This window comes from Eurosta solidaginis, chromosome 2 (assembly GCF_040869045.1).
Source record: "Eurosta solidaginis isolate ZX-2024a chromosome 2, ASM4086904v1, whole genome shotgun sequence".
NCBI classification, from domain to species: Eukaryota; Metazoa; Arthropoda; class Insecta; order Diptera; family Tephritidae; genus Eurosta; species Eurosta solidaginis.
This window is the reverse complement of record NC_090320.1, coordinates 132,718,053-132,739,620: the sequence shown is the minus strand read 5'-3', so window position 1 is coordinate 132,739,620 and position 21,568 is coordinate 132,718,053. Positions and strand designations below refer to the sequence as shown.

At 40.5% G+C, this 21,568-nt stretch overlaps 1 protein-coding gene across 15 annotated transcripts in view; it reads right to left on the bottom strand.

Annotated features, from left to right (window-relative positions):
- Positions 1 to 21,568, bottom strand: part of LOC137240233 (protein abrupt-like) — a 935,093-nt gene that overhangs the window by 870,378 nt on the left and 43,147 nt on the right. For 4 of the 15 annotated variants that reach the window (XM_067766236.1, XM_067766235.1, XM_067766237.1 and 1 more), the window contains exon 2: positions 13,982 to 14,086. The exons of the other annotated variants lie outside the window; for them this stretch is intronic. In XM_067766236.1, the coding sequence (XP_067622337.1) occupies positions 13,982 to 14,083 (102 nt within the window). In that variant the 5' untranslated portion in view covers positions 14,084 to 14,086. The remainder of the gene's footprint in view (positions 1 to 13,981; positions 14,087 to 21,568) is intronic. 15 annotated transcript variants of the gene reach the window in all.

Here is a 21,568-nt window from a genome sequence, read left to right as displayed (position 1 = left end):
AGTGGGGAAGAGGAATTATCTGGGGCATGGGACCGGTTAACTTGTTCACGAATGGGTGGAAGTTGGACGGAAAGGTTGGCGGGGGGTCTTTTGTCAAGAGCTAAATATAAGCCGCAATTTTAAGTTGGCTGATCACTGCAGTGTACTCCAAGCGGAAGTTGCTGCGATTAAAGATGCGGTGGATGAAATGCTATCCAGTGCTATTACGGTTAGGGAATTTAACATCTACTCTGATAGCTAAGCGGCTATAAAGGCCTTCAGCTCAACTACAGTGCGATCAAGCGTGGTCTGGGAGTGTCTAACTTCACTTGCGATTGCATCGAATTATTTTACAATTAAGATTATCTGGGTCCCGGGCCATAGTGATATTCCGGGTAATTGTCAAGCGGATCTCTTAGCCCGAATCGGTACAACTGAACCGGATGAAGATGTCTGTAGGGATTTCGGGATTCCGATAGCCATCTATGGATTGCTCTTCCATAGCTGGGCCTCGATCCAGCTCAGCAAACGACTTTTCTAGCCGAAAGTGGGTGGCAGGAGGTCTGCTGAAATAATTGGGTTCACTAAGGCTCACCTATCAATGGTCATTGGAGTTTTGACAGGGCACTGTCCCATGGGTATTCATGCGGTACGTTTCAATATATTGGAAATTCCATCCTGCTACAGCTGTATTGAGGATGATGAGGTGGAATCACCAAATCAATTTATGCTTGATTGCCAAGGTTTTTCCAGAACTAGGCGAAAGTATTTCGGTCGCGACTCACTTGGATCCCCGAGGAGCTATCCAAGGTTGAGATCGGGATCATTCGGAACTTTATCGTTGCTACCCAACGATTCTCTAAGTAATTATATCTACGTCACCGTTATTTTAGTTTATTATATGTGGTATCACAACTGACCTTCATGTTGTCCAAGTGAGCTTCCCCTATCAGGGAGCTACCACCCAACCTAACCTAACCTGTCTAAAACTAAATTCAACTAAAGGCTAAATTCATATTTTTTAAATAACAGCTGATAAAGCGACATTATAGCCAATGACATTACGATTAGACAGCCAAAAAAAAATGCAATCCCCATCGCTAGTTAATAAATGCAGGTGTGCGATTTATCATCTCCTTTCCCGGCGCTTTTGATTCCTCTCCCCTCTGCTGCTTCCCTTAACTCCCGTTCTCATTCTACTCCACCCTCATATTTGGATTAATATCCCCAAAAGAAATATTCAAATAAAAACGGTTTTGTATAGATGTAACCGTCAATACCTTTTATTTGATACCCATAATATATGTAGGTATATAAACCTTCTGAGGTTTGATAATATATTTATTTATTTGTATAAACAATTTGTACAAGTAAGACTAAATTTTTTAGGAAGTACATCAATCAGTCTTAAAGATTACAAAGGAAATATGACACATATAAATATAATTCCAAAGAAATAATACAAAGAAAACCATAATAATACTAATAACATTAATGTCTTAAAAATAGCATTATACATTTTAACACAAAAACATTTTCGGTACACAGATTAAGAATCAAAGATCTCGAACTATCGTTTAGGATAAGTTAAGAGCTGAGGAAAGTTATTACTGCTTGTTTTAAACATCCTGCTTTTTACCCTGGTCAACATTTTCGTTATCTCCCAAACCAACTAAGGTAACAAAATTAAAAATACCTTGCATTAATATCCTCGTCAATGCCTATCGTTTGATACCCATATCGTATGAACACATTATAGAGTTATCCTGTCCACATTTTGGTCGATATCTCGCAAACTAACTTGGATATTGAAATAAAATCAACTTTACGTTAAAACCCCCGTCAATACATATCGTTTGATACCCATATCCACATTTTAGGGTTGCCCTGGTCCACATTTTGATCCATATCTCAAAAACGTTTCAAAATCGCTCAGTTTTTTAGCCTATAACCATGTCGAGCCACCACCCAATCTATGCTCAAAATTTCATTTCAATCGGTTCAGCCGTTCTCGAGCTTTGCGGTCCAGAAAAAACGGCTTTCAAAATACTGTAACGAATTTAGAGAAATTCCGCTTATTTGAAACCTTCTGCTAACGTTCGAATCACTAAACTGTTAAATAAATCACTCCAATATTCTGTATTGCAAAATGGTCTTTATTAGAATACTTTGGGAGTAGTACAATTATACTTCACAATTAAACTTCACTTCGCAACTGATAGCGTATTTAAATCAAACTGATTCATAATTCCTCAGCTTGCGCTGCTTTTATACTCTCTGTTGCCTCGTCAGCATATTTCTCCAAAGGTCTAGACGTTTCACCTTCTAGAATCTCCTGCTTGGTTACCAGCGATATACAAGTATATTTGTAGTTTATGCGTGTCCAATAGTCATATGCGTGTGTACATACTTCGGCCGATGACCCCATGTGTGTGCGTGAAATATCTCTCCGTCGCCGTTCTATGTATGTGTATAAATAACGATTTATGTGTTCATGTACACCAGTTTGACTTGCTTCACGTTTTTGTTGTTGCCTAGTGATGTCAACATTTGCCACACTGCCCTCAACCTAAGTCGGATATCCCCGATCAGACAAAATTTCTGATCTAAACGCTGCGAGCCTTTCCAAATGTACCACTTTCATTGTGTTTCGTGGTTTGCCAATGGTTTTTATACGGTAAACTACATCGTTGATCCGTTTTACAACTTTGTATGGGCCTTCCCAATTACACTGAAATTTCGGGGACAAACCTTTTTCTCGTTGTGGGTTGTATATCAGCACCAAATATCCTTCCCGAAAGCTTTCCGAATTAATTGCTTTATCGTATGTGACTTTCATATTGTTAGTCATAATCTTGGTTTGCTTTCTTACAAGGTCGTTATTTCCCCCATCTCTTCCTCCAAGACACAAGTCGATTTCTTGGAATTTCCTTCCACATCGGCATTTATCCCAAACTTCAAATCAGTGGCAGTCGAAGGTCATTGCCAAAAATTACCTTTGCGGGAGTTTGGCCCGTTGTCTCATGCACTGCCGATTGGCAAGCCATCAAGAATAATGATATGTGTGTATCCCACTCTTTATGGAACTTGTCGACTACTTTCCTTAAGTGCTCCTCCAAGGTTCTATTGAAACGTTCCTCCATACCATCGGAATGCGGATGCAATGCAGTTGTCCATGTTTTTCGAATGTCCAACATCTTACACAATTCTTGGAACACAGCTGATTCAAAATTCCTGCCTTGGTCAGAATGTAACTCCATTGGTACACCATACCTTGCAACCCAATTGTTTATAAACACTTCTGCTACTGTTTCCGCTTCCTGATTTGGGATTGGGTATACCTCTGGTCATTTGCTGAAATAATTCATAAATACTAGTACATATTTTTTTTCCGCAGTTGCTAGTAGGAAATGGACCTGCGACATCCATAGCGATCCTTTTAAATGGCGCACCTGAGTGATATTGCTTCATCTGGCCATGACTTCGGGTTTTGGTTCCTTTCGCTCTGCTGCACAACTCGCAGTTAGCAATCAACTCATTGACCGACTGACGGCAACCAACCCAATAGAGCGTCTTCGTGATTCCCAGATGACCTCCACTTGGACCATTATGTAGCTCGTTGAGAACGTCAGGAATCCTTTTCCTGGGAACAACTATCAATTTCCTCTTACATTGACCATCTTCACTCTCCCATACTCGATACAAGCAACCGGATATCAACTCTAAGCTGTTCCACTGTGCCCAATATGACTTCGCAGTAGGACTCTCTGCTGACATCTTCTCTCTATTTGGCCTTACGTTTCGTTCGAGGTCTTTCATAACATGTGACAGATCTATATCTTCTGGCTGACACTTCCTTAGTTGTTCCTTGTCCCATTCATCCGTACACGTTATATTCATTAGCCGCATATCTATAATGTCTTCCTAAGCCTCAGCTTTCGAACAGTGTTTGCATTCCAAACTACATGGTCTTCGTGACATTGCATCAGCATTTCCATGGGTACTACCTTTTCGAAGCTCAATGGAAAAGTCATAGCTTTGTAGTCGCTCGATCCACCGTGCCAATTGACCTTCTGGATTACGGAACTGCAGGAGCCATTTTAACGCTACGTGAACTCTTCTGACGCGGAATCGTTGCCCGTAGAATTATTTGTGAATATGTTCAATGCACTCTACCAGTGCCAACAGTTCCTAAATAAATTTAGAAGCTGAGACAATATTTTGTATATTTACTTGGCTTATTTGACACGTAAACCAAAAAGGGGCATCTGCCCGAAAGGGAATTAGTCGTTCGTGTAGTGTAATATTTTCGTTTGGCACATAAAGCAGTGGTAAATTAGCCATCCACTTCTCGTAGAGCAAGTTTGTCATTCAGTTTTCGAGCCCGTCTATTATCCCTCTCATGGAACCTCAAAACGCGATTTATTTCAAGAAACCTAGCAAGTAGTGTTGCTGGAACTTTTTCAGAAAAAAGGTTAGATTGGCAAAACTAAAAAGCTAAAAAAGGATAAATAAAATTTTTTAAGATCTTTGATCTAATCGTCTATTCATTTATTACATTCGTAAATTTAATGAGTTTCAGACGTATTCATATTTATTTATTTATTTATTAACATATTAATGTTTATCTTGACACAACAATTTAAAACAAAATTATCTTAAAGTGCCAGTCACGTGTTATACAATTTAATTTCTTAGGTGTAATTAATTAGACAGAAAGAAAGGATGAAAGTAGTAGCAGAAGTAGAGAGAAGGAAAGCGAAATATACCAAAAATAATTAAGATTAACATATTAGAGAAAAAAGATATATATAGATTGTAAAAGAATACATATATGTTCATATATACTCGTGCTGTACATAACTAGTATTTATCCATTATTGTAATTATTGTAAAAACTGGTCACCTCGTTTTTGAAAAGCAGTGTATTAGTTAGTTGCCTTAATCTAACAGGAAGAGAGTTCCAAAGACGAACCGCACTTATAAAGAACTGGCGTTCAGAGGTGAGAGTTCTGTGTCTACTATAGACAAGCTGTGCTGACCTTGAAAATTGGAGAAACTACAGCCTTTGAAACAGGTAGCTTGGCTCCTTAGTATGGATAACCTTATGTATGAATACTACCACTCTGACTTTTAACAGGTTTTCAAAGGAAATGTTTTGCAACTTTTTGGCATAAGCAGACCCATTGGCAAGTCTTTTAAGCCCAAATACATACCTAGCAATGTTGTTATAGACAACATTAAGTTTGTTCTTACATACATAGTCACAGTTAGCAAAAATCTCACATCCATACAGTAGCGTAGGTATTAGGTACGCTTTAGCAAGAATAAGTCTAATGTTGAAGGGAGTGAAGTACTGTGTTAATAAGAGTGTAGGAAGCATTCCATACGCTTTACCTACTGAACTAAAGATGTGATTATTCCATGTCAGAGGATTGTTAAAGATTAGACCAAGATTTTTCGCTGTGTCAACATATTCAATGACTGCTCCGCCCACCATTATCTTGTTTAAGGCTTGTGTATCGAAGGTCTTCCTGCGAATGACAATACATTTCGATTTGTCAGGATTTATTGACAAGCCATTGGCAGATGCCCATGTACCTATTTGGTTCAAGTCGGAGTTAAGTTCGTTAATACATATATCAATACTATTTTGGGGACAGCATACATATAATTGGACATCATCAGCATTAATATGAACATTACAATATCTTAAAGTAATAGGTAAGTCATTAACATACAACGCGAACAACAGAGGCCCCAGGATAGAACCTTGCGGAACGCCCTTGAGTACACAGCGTTGTTGTTATTGCTGTTGTAGCAATGCTTCGCCCAACCTAACAACCGCGACCGATCACAAATTGTCATCAATATCCCCTAACGGGAGTCCAAGGAAACTACCATAAGGAAAGGGGTGTTAGAGGCGTTGGTTCCACACTACAATGAAAGAGATGGTTGGTGTCATGTGGGGACACATTGCAAGCGGGGCATACATTTTGTATGTCGGGGTTGATTCTGGATAGGTAAGAGTTTAACCTGTTACAGTATCCAGAACGAAGTTGAGCAAGAGTGACACGCGTTTCCCTGGGGAGTATGCGTTCTTCTTCCGCGAGTTTTGGATTCTTTTCTTTAATTACTGGATTCACCGGGCAATTCCCGGCATAAAGGTCCGACGCCTGTTTATGGAGTTCATCAAGGACCTGCTTGTGTTTTTTCGCTTCATACGGCTGGGTTCTCAGGTGCCGTATTTCCTCAAAATGCTTGCGGAGATGACTCCTTAAGCCCCTAGGCGGTGATGGTTCATCAATCAGATGTCTGTTGGGATGCTCAGGTTTCTGGGTATTCAACAGGAACTGTTTGGTCAGCATCTCATTTCTCTCCCTGATGGGGAGTATTCTCGCCTCATTATGCAGTTGGTGTTCTTGGGACGTAAGAAGACAGCCCGTGGAAATTCTGAGAGCAGTATTTTGGCAGGCCTGTAGCTTCTTCCAGTGGGAAATTTTTAGGCTTGGCGACCGTATGGGTGACGCGTAGCACGTAATCGGCTGGCCAATTGCTTTGTATGTAGTCATGAGCATTTCTTTATCCTTTCCCCAGGTACTGTCAGCGAGGGATTTGAGGATTTTGTTACGGCTCTGAATTCTCGGAACAATTTCGGCTGCGTGCTCACCAAAATGTAGATCCTGATCAAACGTCACACCCAAGATTTTGGGGTGTAGGACAGTCGGTAGCGTAGTGCCATCGACGTGGATGTTCAAAATTGTCGACATTTGGGACGTCCATGTTGTAAATAAGGACGCGGAAGATTTAGTCGGTGATAATGCCAGGTTTCGCGAGGCGAAAAACTGGAGAGATCAGGGAGGTAGCCGTTTATTTTATTGCATAGCTCATCGATCTTTGGGCCTGGGCCCGTGGCCATTATTGTGCAGTCATCGGCTTAGGAAACGATTGTGACTCCTTCCGGTGGTGAAGGTAGCTTAGATATGTAGAAATTAAACAAAAGTGGGGATAGGACACCACCCTTGTTTAATTCTCCTTGGTTTTTCGTTTCTAAATTGCACCGATGCCTGCCGACCACCCAGATAATTTGCGGTCCGCCTTTTAAGACATGGGGGAAGGGTAGACCCTTCCAGGTCTTGCAGTAACGAGCCATGGTTGACCGTATCAAAAGCTTTTGATAGGTCTAGCGCTACGAGAACTGTTCTATGGTAGGGGTAATGATTTAAACCGCAATTTATCTGGGTGCTAATGGCATTTAGCGCGGTGGTAGTGCTATGGAGTTTTCTGAAGCCATGCTGATGAGAGGCTAGCTGCAAATTTGCTTGGAAATAAGGGAGCAAAATGGCTTCAAGCGTCTTAGCTACTGGCGATAGGAGAGATATCGGACGATACGACTCTTCTATGTTAGCTGGTTTCCCAGGCTTTAGTAGCGGGACACCACCTTGGCCATTTTCCATTTCTCGGGTATGACAAAGGTGGAAAGAGACAGGTTGAAGACATGCGCTAAATATTTGAAACCCTCTTTCCCTAGGCTTTTAAGCATCGGCATGGCTATGCCGTCTGGGCCCACTGCTTTGGATGGTTTAGCGCGACCAATGGCGTCCTCAACCTCTTTAGCGGTGATGGTGATTGGTGACGCGCTGACCAAAGTTTACCTACACCGGTAGAGAGGTTACAACCTCTTAGGTGCTCCTCCCATTTCGCCCGCTTGTGTTCGTCCACAAGCAATCTGATGCTTTGGTTTATATCGCTTATTTGGGGGTCGCCTGGATCAAGCTGTCTTATAAGGTCACGTTCTCTCGCGTTTACGGCCTCCGCCGGGAAGTGGGGCCGGTTTTCGGGAATTTTCCGGGGGGAATGAAACGTGCCGAGGCGGATTCAATGACTTTACGGAAGGCACGCTCCCCTTGGCGGGCATCAGTCAGGATAGGGAGAGCAGCAAAGGGGTTGTCTGTAAAAGATTTATATTCTTCCCACTTTCCTTTTTTGAAGTTTATGAAAGTGCGTTTTTCGGTGACGATGAAGTCGGCGGTATGCTCGAGCGAAATAAGTATAAGCAGGTGGTCGGATGCCAATGTTTCCATCGGCTGCCAGTTGACGCAGTTTACGATTTCTGCGCTCATGATTGAGATATCTGGCGAACTGTGACAGCTTCGTACCATACGTGTGGGCCGTCTCCGTTTATTGTGCACAACGTCGTTTCTTCTATTTGATCCGCCTACTGTCCGCCTGCAAGTTTCAGTGCGATAGATCGTGATGGGCATTGAAATCGCCTAAGATAATGCGATTGTTGCCAGTGAGTAAGGTTCTGATATTAGGGCGGTATCCACTAGGGCAACAGGTGGCAGGAGGGATGTAGATGTTGGTGATTTCTAGGTTTGCATCGCCTGACCGGACAGATAGGCCTTGACGTTCTAAGACATTGTCCCTGCGGTCGATGCCAGGATCAAATATATAATATTGCACAGAGCGGTGTATAATAAACGCGAGGCCGCCTCCATTTCCGCTCTCGCGGTCTTTCCTGTGGACATTATACCCAGAGCAGGTCTTCAATGCATATCTTGCTGTGAGTTTAGTCTCTTGAATCGCAGCAATGCGGATGTTGTGCCGCTTCATGAAATCGACTATCTCCGTAATCTTCCCAGTTAGTCCATTACAGTTTAACTGCAGAATTCTGAAGTGCATAAGGGGAGACGCCGCCACTCTGGGGGTAAGTGACGGGTGACTACGCCTGGGTTGTGGAAGGCCAGGACGCAATTGCTGTTGTGGCCCTGGGACTGGGCGTTCTTGGGCAAGCATTGGGGTACCCGGATGATTTGGGCTTGCGACCTGGCAACATGGCGCGATGAAACCCGTCGGGGGGTTGCCGTCGCAGAGACCAGAATATCTAGGAAAGTGGCACCACCCAAGGCAGGAGCTGCATTGGGCGGATGTCGCAAACATATATATTCTGTGCTGGCAAACGGTGCAAACGGAGGTAGGGACTAAGAGTCTGTTCCCTGACCTACACGATTGCTGCCGGAAAAGAGGGGGGGGGGGGGAAGACAGGGGCAGGGGCTGATGCTCAGCATTGCTACCGACTCTACTACGAAGGTAGTAGTTTTGAGTGGTAGCAGCTGTTTGAGTTGTTGGCGCCGTGGGGCGCGAGCAGCAGCGGGGCTGTTGGAAGGTAGTGGGGGCGCTTAGGCGTATACTATTGGACGCCCTTGGGCATGAACAGCAAGGAGCCACAAAAGATTTATAAAAGTTACGTGGACGTCGGGTTTTGGGATCAAGCCCAGAACAACCTGTCCGATGCAACCATCCCTTACACGAGACACACTGAACAGAGTATGACCGTCCTAAAAAGATTCTTTTCCGGCAGATGCAGCAAAACCATTTCTCAGGACTGGGGTCAGGAGACGGACCCGGATTGAATTCGATGCCTTCCCGGAGTAAGAGAATATGGAGCAGTCCTGCTGCAAGGAGCTGCTGGAAGGTTGACAATTTGTGGGAGGGACGCAACAAATTAAATGGGGTCACACTGAAATGACAGTCCTTGGTCGGGAAAAATCCCGAGTCGCTCCGGTACATAGAACCGACTGCCTTGGGAAGCGCGCGTACACAGCGTGAGATCTGTCAGCAAGGTAAGACCCAATCAAAGCAATGGCATGACTATAGAAATTAAATAAATTTTTAAGCTTACAACATAGAACGTCGTGGTCGACTGAGTCAAATGTTTTTCAATGGTCGAGCAGTGTTAAAAAGGCTAGATTACTGCCATCAATTTCCATCCGAATGCTCTCGATTACGTCCAACAGTACCGAAGTGCAACTACGCTTCGGTCTGAAACCGGACTGTCGGTCTGTAAGAAGTTTGTTATCCAGCACATATGACATTATTTTTTTATGCATGATATGCTCAGTTACTTTTGATAGGAACGGTAGGATAGAAATGAGTATGTACTCATTATTTTTCTTATGTATAGAAACAATCTTGGCAGCTTTCCCGCACCTAGGAGAAACACGAGTTGTTAAGATAGAATTTATTAAGTAGGTCACATGCGGCAGGATCATAGGTAGTATAATTTTAAGAAACTTTGCACTGATTCCATCAAATCCAGCAGCATTGGATTTTTCTGTAAGTATGTACATACAAACTTATACCCTAATATAAAGAAAAATAAAATGTTCAATAATGGAAAATCATGAGTTCAATATTAAGATAACCTTTAGTTCACAATCTAAAAAATATTTATGTGTTGTACGGGTGTGATCCGACAGGCCCGTTTTGCAAACGAGAAAAAAAGGGAGGCGGCACTACAAGTGCCCATCGACTCCTTTTTGTAGACGAGAAAAAAGGGGGTTGGGGTTGGGGGTTGGGGGTTTGGGGGTTGGGTGTTTGGGGTTGGGGTTGGGGTTGGGCGGTAGTACAGGTGCCCAACTGCTACTTTTTGTAGACGAGAAAAAAGAGGGGGTAGGGGGGATTGGGGAGCAGTCGCTCGATTAGAAATCTATGGGACTCTTTAAAACGGCTCGGGTGAAGTCTAGGAGTCATTACAAATATGAAAAGACATTTAAAAATTTGCGGCCCAAACTGGCCTGAAAATAATGAACTGGTCCCATTCCTAAGACCAGACTGGTGGCAGGCTGTCCAAAAGTAAAGAGTTTTTAGGGTGAGACATGCACCGAGCTTTCCATACAAGATATGATCCAGAACCGGCATTTACATTCTACTCATTTCCCATCGGGAGATGGTTTAGTGCAGACAGCACTCACACTTCCAACACGAAGCGGGAAGTGTCGGGCTTGGTGACCGATACCAAGACCGAGTGGGCAGTGAAGACGTTTTCTAAGTTTAAATCGCCGGGCCCAGATGGTATATTCCCGGGCATGCTACAAGTTTCAAGTAGGGCGGTCGTGGAATGGCTTAAAATAATATTCGATGGGTGCATAAGGCTGAATCATGTACCGCACTCTTGGAGAACTGCTCGTTTAGCCTTCCTACCAAAGGCGGGAAAGATCGGTCACGTGTATCCCAAAGATTATAGAAACATTAGCTTAACATCACTTCTGCTGAAAACCTTTGAGAGGCTGATAGATGTGTACATAAAGTCCAACGTGGATGAAGAGCTGCTTTCCACAACACAACATGCGTACACCTAAGGCAAGTCGGTAGACACCGCATTGCATATGGTGGTAATAAGCGTAGAGAAATTCCTTGAATATAAGGCATTTGCTCTAGGAGTCTTCTTAGACATTGCCGGGGCTTTCAATAATGTCTCTAAATGGGTGATTATGGATGGTCTTAGTTACATTAAAGTACATCCAGCCTTAACCAGATGGATCGGCTGCATGTTAAATTGCAGGAAGATTACATCACAATGGGGATTGTACGAGGCCACGAAATCAGTGGACAGGGGAACGCCGCATGGAGGAGTAGGTAGGTAGGTTGAACTGGCCTGTCCATGAGGACCTCACATAGACTGATTGAGTCCGTAGTGTTACTAGAAGTATGTTTTAACGGCCAAACTGAAAAACCCTATCAAAAACCAGGACCTATGTTATAAAATAACTCCGTCCTCTTGGAAAATACTAGAAGCTTCCTAGGACTTAAGCCACTTGCTGCTTCTAGATCTGACAACTGTATCACTCTTAATAGCTGGAGTCTTAGCCTGGCAAGTGCAGGGCACGTGCACAGAACGTGCTCGTTCGTTTCCTCCTCCGACCCGCACTTCCTACATCTGCTATCACTGACCAAGCCTACTTTAAAAGCATGTGACGCCAGAAGGCAGTCAGGGAGGAGTGCTATCACCTCTGCTGTGGACGCTGGTCATCAACCAACTGCTCAGGCTTCGATTCGATGAGGGACCCGTAAAACTTACGGCTTAAGCGGATGACGTTGCAATTGTCATAAGTGGAAAGTGCCTTACAACGATTAGCTCTTCGATGCATCGGGCGCTTCGGGATATTCATACCAAGGCATCAAATGTCGGGTTGAAAGTCAACGCGGATAAGACGGATATGGTCTTGTTTACAAAGAGGTACAAGGTCCCAAATTGGATGAGACCTATGTTAGGCGGGTTAACCCTACAGGAGAAACCTTGCACAAAGTATCTAGGAATCATCCTAGACAGGAAGCTGTCATGGAAGCTCAACGTGGAGGAGAGGGTCAAGAAGGCCTCAACGGCACTCTATGCATGTAAAAGAATGCTGGGGTGTAGATGGGGCTTATCGCACTCTCTTTCTCATTGGTTTTTTACAGCGATTGTAAGCCCTATCCTATACTATGGAGTTCTTGTTTGGTGGAAAGCCACACAAAAAGCAGCCTGCCTCAAAAAATTAGAGGGGGTATGCAGACTATCAATGCTTAGCATAACGGGAGCCCTTAAAACAACCCCGACAGCTGCACTGTATGCCATTCTGCACATTCTACCAATAGACCTGGTTGCAAAGAACATAGCGTTAACAACTGCAGCCAGGGTCGGTGCCTCGGAGCAGCTTGAGCGCCTACCATACAGCCATAGTAGTATAGCGTCATCAATCATAAGATGAACAGACTACCTGATTCTCTACCTGCGCTTCGAGGGCGATCCTAAGGCCACAACAGAGGTGGACGGTTGGCGAAAGGGTGCTCAAATGGTGGACGAGGTGATACATCTGTACAAAGATGGTTCCAAGGCAGTGGAAGGAGTGGGATCTGCGGTATACTGTGCTGATCCGGAAACAAACAGATCCTACAGGCTGGCGGATTACTGTAGCGTTTTCCACGCGGAAATAGTAGCCGTAACCAAAGCAGTAGAAACCCTGGAAGAAAATAGCCCAAGCTGCAATCGTGTTAACTTTTATATTGACAGTCAAGCAGCAATTAAGGCAATAATCTCGCATACCACAATATCTTAATGCATGTTAGAGTGTAAACAGTCCCTGGAGAGAATCGGGACAGGGAGAAGCATATATCTATATTGGGTCCCAGGGCATATGGGAATAGATGGGAATGAAAATGCGGATGAACTAGCTAAAAATGGCGCATCCCTTGAAGCTTGCTCCGTGGACGTCCCAATTAGACTGGGCGAAATTAAGCGAAGGCGAAAGGTGAAAATGGTCGCCCAAGCAGGAAAGGCGTGGGTTCAAGCGCGGGGCTGTAAAGTGTCGAAGATTATGTGCAGGTCTTACAACCTTAGACTAACAAAGTTGCTTCTATCATTAAAAAGAGAGGACTGTAGACTCATGACTGGTATTCTGACTGGACACTGCCTTCTGGCTTCACATGCCTTTAAATTAGGCTTGGTCAGTAATAACAGATGTAGGAAGTGCGGGCTGGAGGAGGAAACGATCGAGCACGCTCTGTGCTCTTGCTTTGCGCTTGCCAGGCTAAGACTCCAGCTATTAGGAGGGATACAGCTTTCAGATCTAGAAGCAGCAAATGGCTTAAATCCTAGGAAGCTTCTGGTATTTTCCAAGAGGACGGAGTTATTTTATAACATAGGTCCTGGTTTTTGATAGGGTTTTTCAGTTTAGTCGTTAAAACAAACTTCTGGTAACACTACGGACTTAGTCAGTCTATGTGAGGTCCTCATGGACCGGCCAGTTCAACCTAACCTAACCTAAAGTACTTATCAACAGCTTTCATTTTTTGTTCATATTCTATAAACACATTCTAGGGGTACACGGGTCCACGTTTTAGCCTATATCTCCAGACCCTAGTCACCCAGGGGTACGAAAAATATCCCGTATCAACGTACACATTTGATACCCATATTGTACAAACACATCCCAGGGTTACACAAGGCCGTTTTGATCTCAAGACCTTAGCCAGAATGGGATAAAAAGTACCCTGTGTACGTCTCCTGGTTCTAGGCTACCTCTCCACCAATTTTCAGCGAAATCGGTCCATCCGTTCTTGAGTTATAAATACTGTAACTAACACCACTTTCTTTTATATAAATGGCAGACACCGGAGACGTTGTTCTTCCCTAACCTTGGTCTATCTGCATAGCTCTTAAGAAGTTTTTAACTCTTACCTCACCACACCCAGTTTTAGTCCCAGTCCCAATACCAGTTTCAGTTTCAGTCCCAGTCACAACTCCAGTCCCAATCCTACTTCCAGCCGGTCCCTGGTCCATTTCCTGGAAAAAAAAGTTTCGTAAATACTAATCTAGACAAAGATCTACCAATATACCAAATTTTAGGCAAATTAAACGTTTAATAGAATTTGTTTGATTAGATCGGACCCTGGTCCACTTCCCGAAAAAAAAAATCGTAATTCCTAATTTAGACAAAGGGCTACCTATATACCATATTTCAAGCAAATCTAACTATGAACAGAACTTGTTCGAATATATGGGTCCCTGGCCCGAAGTGTCGTGAATACGAATCTAGGCAAACGGAACCTTAATACGAAATTTCAGGCAAATCGAACGAATCCCCGCTTCACTTTCCGGAGAGAAGTTTCGTTAATACTAATCTAGGCAAAGGGTCTACCTATATACTAAATTTCAGGCAAATCGAACAGTAAATAGAAATGAATGGATCGGTCTTTGGTTCACTTCTTGGAAAGAATTTTTCTCTCCATAAGAATCATCTTCTAAAAAATTAAATAAATCGGTCCAACCGTTCTCGAGTTTTGCGCTTAGCAGCGACTCATTTTTATATTATAGACTAGTAGACCCGGCAGACTTTGTTCTACCCTAACTTTGATCTATCTGCATAACTTTTAGGAAGTTTTTATTCTTACTCTCCTTCCCCATCTCTCCCCATTTTCTCTATCTTTTTATCACCCCTCTCTCTGTCATTCTCCCCTCCGCTTTTCCCACCCTTCTTTTCTCCCTCCCTTCTTACCTCCCTCTCCCTACTCCTCCGCTCAATGTATCTCTATCTGTATATCTTCATCTAACACGATCTGTTTCTCAGTTTCTTCTCTTTCTTTCATTTTCTTTCTTTTACTTTCCTCTTCTTCACTTAGCATATAAAAGTTATAACAGCAGTATCCAGCGGTTGACCCATTTACTCAAGTTGCTGAGCATGTGGCCGCGCTATGTTGCGTGTTGAAGTTTCGCTGACGCAGCACACGCCCAGAATAAGCGGAAGTTAATTGGGACAACGATTGGTGTGTTGCAGAAATTGTGGTTGAACAGCATAATCTAGTTTTAGTTAAGTAAACTATTTTTTATACAATAATTGGTTAGCATAGCATAATTACTTTAGCACAAGAACTTAGCTGCTAGGTAAATTACTTTGTTCGAGTTAGTTCAATTTGGATCGTGCAAGAGCACAGATTAAATTTTATAACGTTAACATATTTCTCGTGTTTATTTTAATTCGGTGAACGGACAGTTCACCGCGACTTTAATTTTTTATCGCCTCGCCTGCTGTGCTGGCGCCAGTTAAGCCCGAACAGTTCTCGGTGCAGAGTGTATAAAATTTGATAAAAAAGGACCAATTAATAAAAGTATTTAAATCGAACACAAAAAAAGTAAAGTGAAAGTAAAGTGAAACAAAATTTGGTAAAAAAAGGACCAATTAGCAAAAAGAGTATTTAAATCGAACACAAAAGGTAAAGGGAAAGTAAAGCGAAACAAAATAATACGCACTAAAGAAAAAAGTATTTAAAACAGACACAAAAATAAAGTAAAGTGAAACAAAATAATAAGTACTAAGGAAAACATAAATAAGTAAATCGAGCACGCAGGAAAAACAGAGTGAGAGCGAAATCATAAAAAAGAAGTACCAAAGTGTCAAGAACCAAAACACCAACAGCGGCCGAATGAAATTTTGCTATTTGTGAGTAGATAGCGCAACTGTTAACACCTTTTTTTCTTTTCTGTATATTCCTAGAAACATGAACACTGAGGAAATGAAAAAATCCCTTTTGGAAATGAATGGCGCAGTAAACGCCATTCTCTCGCAACTAAACCGCTTCGAGGAACGCCTAAAAAGTGTTGAAACAAAGAGCAATGTAGAGTCCATACAGGGACTCAGCCAAAATCTGGTAAGACTAGAAGAACAGCTAGAGGATGTGCGCAGACAATCTGCAGACACCGACCCACAACCATTAGAGGAGCCACTCGTAAGCCCTCGGACTGAGGGCGAACTGAACGAAATTTCAAAACTCCCAGATTCTGTCAAGGAACTCCAAATATTTGACGGATCACGAGAACACTATTCCTCTTGGATCCACAGCGCAGAACAAATCGTTAGGGATTATCATGTTGTTCGGCACAAGCCGATCTATAGGGCCATATTAAGGCATATTAGGTATAAGATTAGGGGGGCAGCAGACGCTGCACTGGTATCCCACAATATCCTGGATGCTGATTGGAAAAGTATTAAGGAAATCCTTTCCCTGCACTATGCCGATGCCAGAGACATTGAAACGCTCGATCAACAACTAACCCACATTACCCAAGGACGCCAAGAAGTCTCCGAATTTTCCGCTCAAATTAACAAGCAATTAACCCTGATGATAAATACTATCAATACGGAAAAATACGAGCATAAGGAAACAGTTAAGGCTTTGGCGGAGACGCACCGAAGAAGGGCACTCGACGTCTTTATAAGAGGTCTGAATGGGGACTTGCCGACGCTGCTCCTCATACAGAAACCAAAATCCTTACCAGAGGCATACACATCATGCCTCGCATTTATGAACGTGGATAGCAGAAATGCCATTTATAGAGCCCCACAAACATTCAACAGAAATAACAGAATGTTCACTGATGTTTATCAATCGCATCATTTGCAGCAAGGTAACAGGGATTACCCACCTCAGTACCAATCTAGATATAGGTACACAGCCCCAACAAACAAAAGTCTTATAAATAGAGTCCCAAGCCAGTTAGGACCAAACCCATACCACCCAGGGTCAGGACAATCTCGCGTTAGTAATCAATATTCGCAGAGCTGGCGCAACAACAACAGCCCCTCAGGCGTCACAAGAATGGATGCTGATCAATCTTCCCAAAGCCGGCAATCCAATAACTCCAATTTCCGAAGAAGTCTAAAAAGGGGACCTAGTTCTTCAGGGTTTTCAGCAAAGAAACAACAAAAATTGTTTCATTTGGTGCCAATAGATGAAGAGGAGGGCTTAGAAGGCACTATAGAAAGCAATAAGGATCAACCCACCGAAGATCAGGTAAATTTTACGGTAGGGGCCTCGGGTCCGGCGTACCGTATTTAGAATACACCACGCAAGGTCAGGGAACACTCAAGTTTTTAGTGGATACGGGGGCAAACAAGAACTATATTAGCGAGCGTATAGCTCAAAATACCATACCGGTGGAGAAGCCTTTCCATATATTCTCTGCGGGGGGATAAATAAGAATAGACAGAAAAGTGTGCGGAAATTTTTTTAAATTCGTTGGTAAAGACCTACATACCACATTCTTTGTTCTTCCAGGACTCAAATCCTTCGATGGTATCATAGGTGACGATACACTAACAGAGATTAAAGCAGTGTTAGATAGGGAGTTAAATCTTCTCATACTAAAACCAGATATTTTTCTTCCCCTTAAGCGACAAAAGGTACAAGAAGTTAATAGTATCAACGTAGACATTCCCTTTGACCCCAGTATTTCTGACTCTATTAGGAAAGGACTGAGAAAGATACTCAACAAATATGAAAACGTGTTCGGTCCAGTCGATCGTAGAATGGAGATCGAAACCAACGCCCGGGCAGAGATAAGAACCGAAACGGAAAACCCCATTTACACTAAAAGCTACCCCTACACAGTCAACATGCGTAGCGAAGTAGAAAAACAAATATAAATTTTAAACGTCTAAATGCCGTAATCATTCCTGACACATACCCTATACCAGACATTAATGGCACCATCGCAAGCCTGGGAAATGCAAAATACTTTACTACCTTACCTCCGGGTTCCACCAAATTCCTATGAAGGAGAGCGACATTCCAAAAACCGCATTTTGCACCATGAATGGAAAATACGAATTTTTGCGACTCCCTTTCGGCCCTAAAAATGCACCCTCTATCTTCCAACGCATGATAGACGACGTGATCAAAGAATTTATAGGCCGCATTTGCTTCGTATACATTGATGATATCATCATCTTTAGCAAAGATGAGGCCACTCATTTAAAAGATATCGAAGCAATTCTTGCTAGACTCTTAACAGCTGGTCTTAAAGTCAACTTAGAAAAAACACAATTCTTAAGAGCAAGCGTGGAGTTTCTGGGATATATTGTGACATCCGAGGGTATACTACCAGACCCAAAAAAAGTAGTCTCAATAAGAAACATGCTCCCTCCCTCCAATTTAAAAGAACTCAAAAGTTTTTTAGGATTAACTTCTATATCAACATTCAAGTTGATATTTTAAAAAAATCTTTTATTTTGGTTTGCAATATAAAATTTATTTTTGTTTATTTTTGAGTTTAAATATTTTCCAACTAATTAGAATTTTCTTTTTTTGAAGTTATTCAAAACTTTAAGTTAACACGAAAACTCAATTAAAATTATTTTAAAAATTAAAGTAAAGAGTACAAAGTAGTTAACACTATATTTATTCCCCCTCTAAGAAAATTTGAAACAAACAAATTATTAATTAATATTAAATGTAACCTTTTTTTGTTTTTTGTTGTTTAATGTATTTGTATTTAAATTAGTGTTAATAAGTATGTTTGCTGGTTTAAGTAAATCAATTGAAATATTTATAATATTTTTTTTTGTACTGAATTGTAAATGTTTTATGTTTCTTAGAGATAACTTTAAAAGGTCCTTCATAAGGTGATTCTAAATTAGATTTACGAAAAACTTTAACAAAAACATACTCACAATTTTCTAATTGTTTAGGAACGAAAAAATTTTCTTTGTTATGATGAAAAACTTTAGAACGAACAAGCGAAAAATATTCTCTTATTTTATGAAAAGCGTCATTAGAAAAATCATGTTCTTTATTACTATTTGAAATAATTAATTCACCAGGTATTCTAAGTGTTTGGCCATAAACAAGTTCAGCAGATGAACATTTTAAATCTTCTTTAATAGAAGTTCGTAAACCAAGTAGAATGAATGGTAAAATGTCAGACCAATGAACCGAGTCGTTTGATGCTATAATTGCTGCTTTTAAAGTTCGATGAAATCTCTCTATCATGCCACTTGCTTGGGGATGGTAAGGAGATGTATGAATTTTATGAGAACCTAAAAGTTTAGTTAATTCCGTAAAAAATTTTGAAGTGAATTGTGAACCTTGATCTACTGTAATATTTAATGGTATACCAAATCGTGGTATATAATTTTGAATAAAAGTTTTTACTATAGTATTTGTTGAAATATCTTTAAGTGGATAAGCTTCAGGCCAGCGTGAAAATCTGTCAATAATTGTCAAAATATAAAAATTTCCATTTGAAACTGGAAGAGGTCCAACAATATCCATATGAATATGTTCAAAACGGCCTGATGGTATTTGAATTTTTTGGATAGGAGATTTAGTATGTCTGGAAATTTTGGATTTTTGACAATTGATGCAAGATGAAGTCCAATCGTTAATCTCTTTACGAATGTTAGGCCAATAATATTTATTTTGAATTAATTTTCTAGTTGTTCTTATACTTGGATGAGATAATGAGTGAATTTTGTCAAATATAATTCTTCTCATAGAATGTGGAACATAAGGTCGAAAAGGTTGTAGAGAAACATCACACCATATGTTTAAATTAATAACTGGAATATGAATTTCTTTTAAATTATTTATAGAATTTGGATCAGAAATGGTTTTTTGTAAAAATGTATCAGTTTGCTGTTCTTTATATAAAGTTTCTAAATTTATATCTTGAGTTGAAATTGCATTTATTTCTGGAATACGGGAAAGTGTGTCGGCAACTATGTTGTCTTTTCCACGTATATATTGAATATCATTTGTAAATTGAGCAATATATTCAAGATGACGTAGTTGACGAGGAGATCTATCTACTTTAGAATTTAGAACATGAATTAAAGGTTTATGATCAGTATAAATTGTAAAAGTTCTACCTTCAAGAAAATGTTTAAAATGTTTAATTGAATTATAAATTGCCAAAAGTTCACGATCAAATGTTGAATATTTAGTTTCTGTTGTAGTTAATTTTCTTGAAAAATAAGCTAAGGGTTCTAGTATATTATTGCTAGTTTGTTGAAGTACTGCTCCAATAGCAACATTTGATGCATCTACTGCTAATGATAAAGTACCATTTTTGTCGAAATGTGTAAGTAAAGTATTTTTAGCAAAAAGTTTTTTAACATTTTCGAAAGCTGTTGTGGTTTCATTTGTCCAATTTAATTGTTTGAGCTTGTTTTTAATTGCATGTGTTAACATTTCATGCAGAGGACTAAGTTCTGTTGCTAACATTTTAATATATCTGTGATAGTAATTTATCATACCTAAAAATTTTTGTAATTTATTTATAGAAATTGGTTTTTCAAAATTTGTTATGATTTCAATTCTATCTAAAGATGGTTTAATACCTTCGCCTGAAATTTCGTAACTTAAAAAATTTAATTTATTTACACCGAGAGTACATTTTGAAGGTTTGATATTTAAATTATATTCTTCAAGTCTTTTGAAAACTGATTTTAAATGATTTATATGTTGATCTTCATTATCACTGGCAATAAGAATGTCATCAATGTATGTAAATACAAAATCGAAATCAGAAAATACTTCATTAATAAAGCGTTGGAAAGTTTGAGCACTGTTTCGTAAACCGAAAGGCATTCTTACGAATTCAAACATTCCAAAAGGGGTAGTTATTGAAGTTTTATGAATGTCTTCTTCTGCCATTGGAATTTGGTGGTAAGCACGCACAAGATCAATTTTGGAAAAAAATTGTTTGTTTTTTAAATCAATTGTTAAATCGTGAATATGTGGTAAAGGATACCGATCTGGTGTAGTAATAAAATTAAGTCTTCGATAGTCTCCGCAAGGTCTCCAATCATTTGGTTCTTTTTTAGGAACGAGATGAAGTGGAGATGTAATAGGAGAATTTGATGGTCTGCATATACCCGTTTTAACTAAAAATTCAAATTCAGCTTTAGCAATTTTAAGTTTGATTGGATCAAGACGTCTGGGTTTCGAAAATGGTAAAATACCTTTTGTTTCTATCCTGTGAACCGTATGGTGTTTAACTTTTTTAGTATAATCTGGTTCACAGGTAATAGATGGGAATTCATTAAGTAATTTTGAAAACTTATTTTCGACAATAGGAATTTTGAGTGAGAAAATATCAGAAAATCCAGAAGATCCAGCAACTTTAATTTTTGTAGTAGAATCCATTATTTCTTCACTTTTAATATTGACAATAATTCCGAATTTTTCTAAAAAGTTTGCTCCTAAAATTGGTGTATCAATGTTCGCAATAATGAATGGAAATTCAAAATCTCTTCTTAAACCTAAATCAATTTTAAATAGTTTTGTACCGAAAGTTTCAATTGAAGAACCGTTTGCTGCGGTCAAAGTAAGATCCGAATTTCTTTTATAAATTTTAAATTTAGAAAAAGGAATAACTGATACAACTGCGCCGGTATCGATAAGAAAATTAAGTTTATTGAATTTATCAAATATGAATAGGCGACGAGTAGGTTTAATAATAGTTCCATTATCCGTCACCGTCATAATG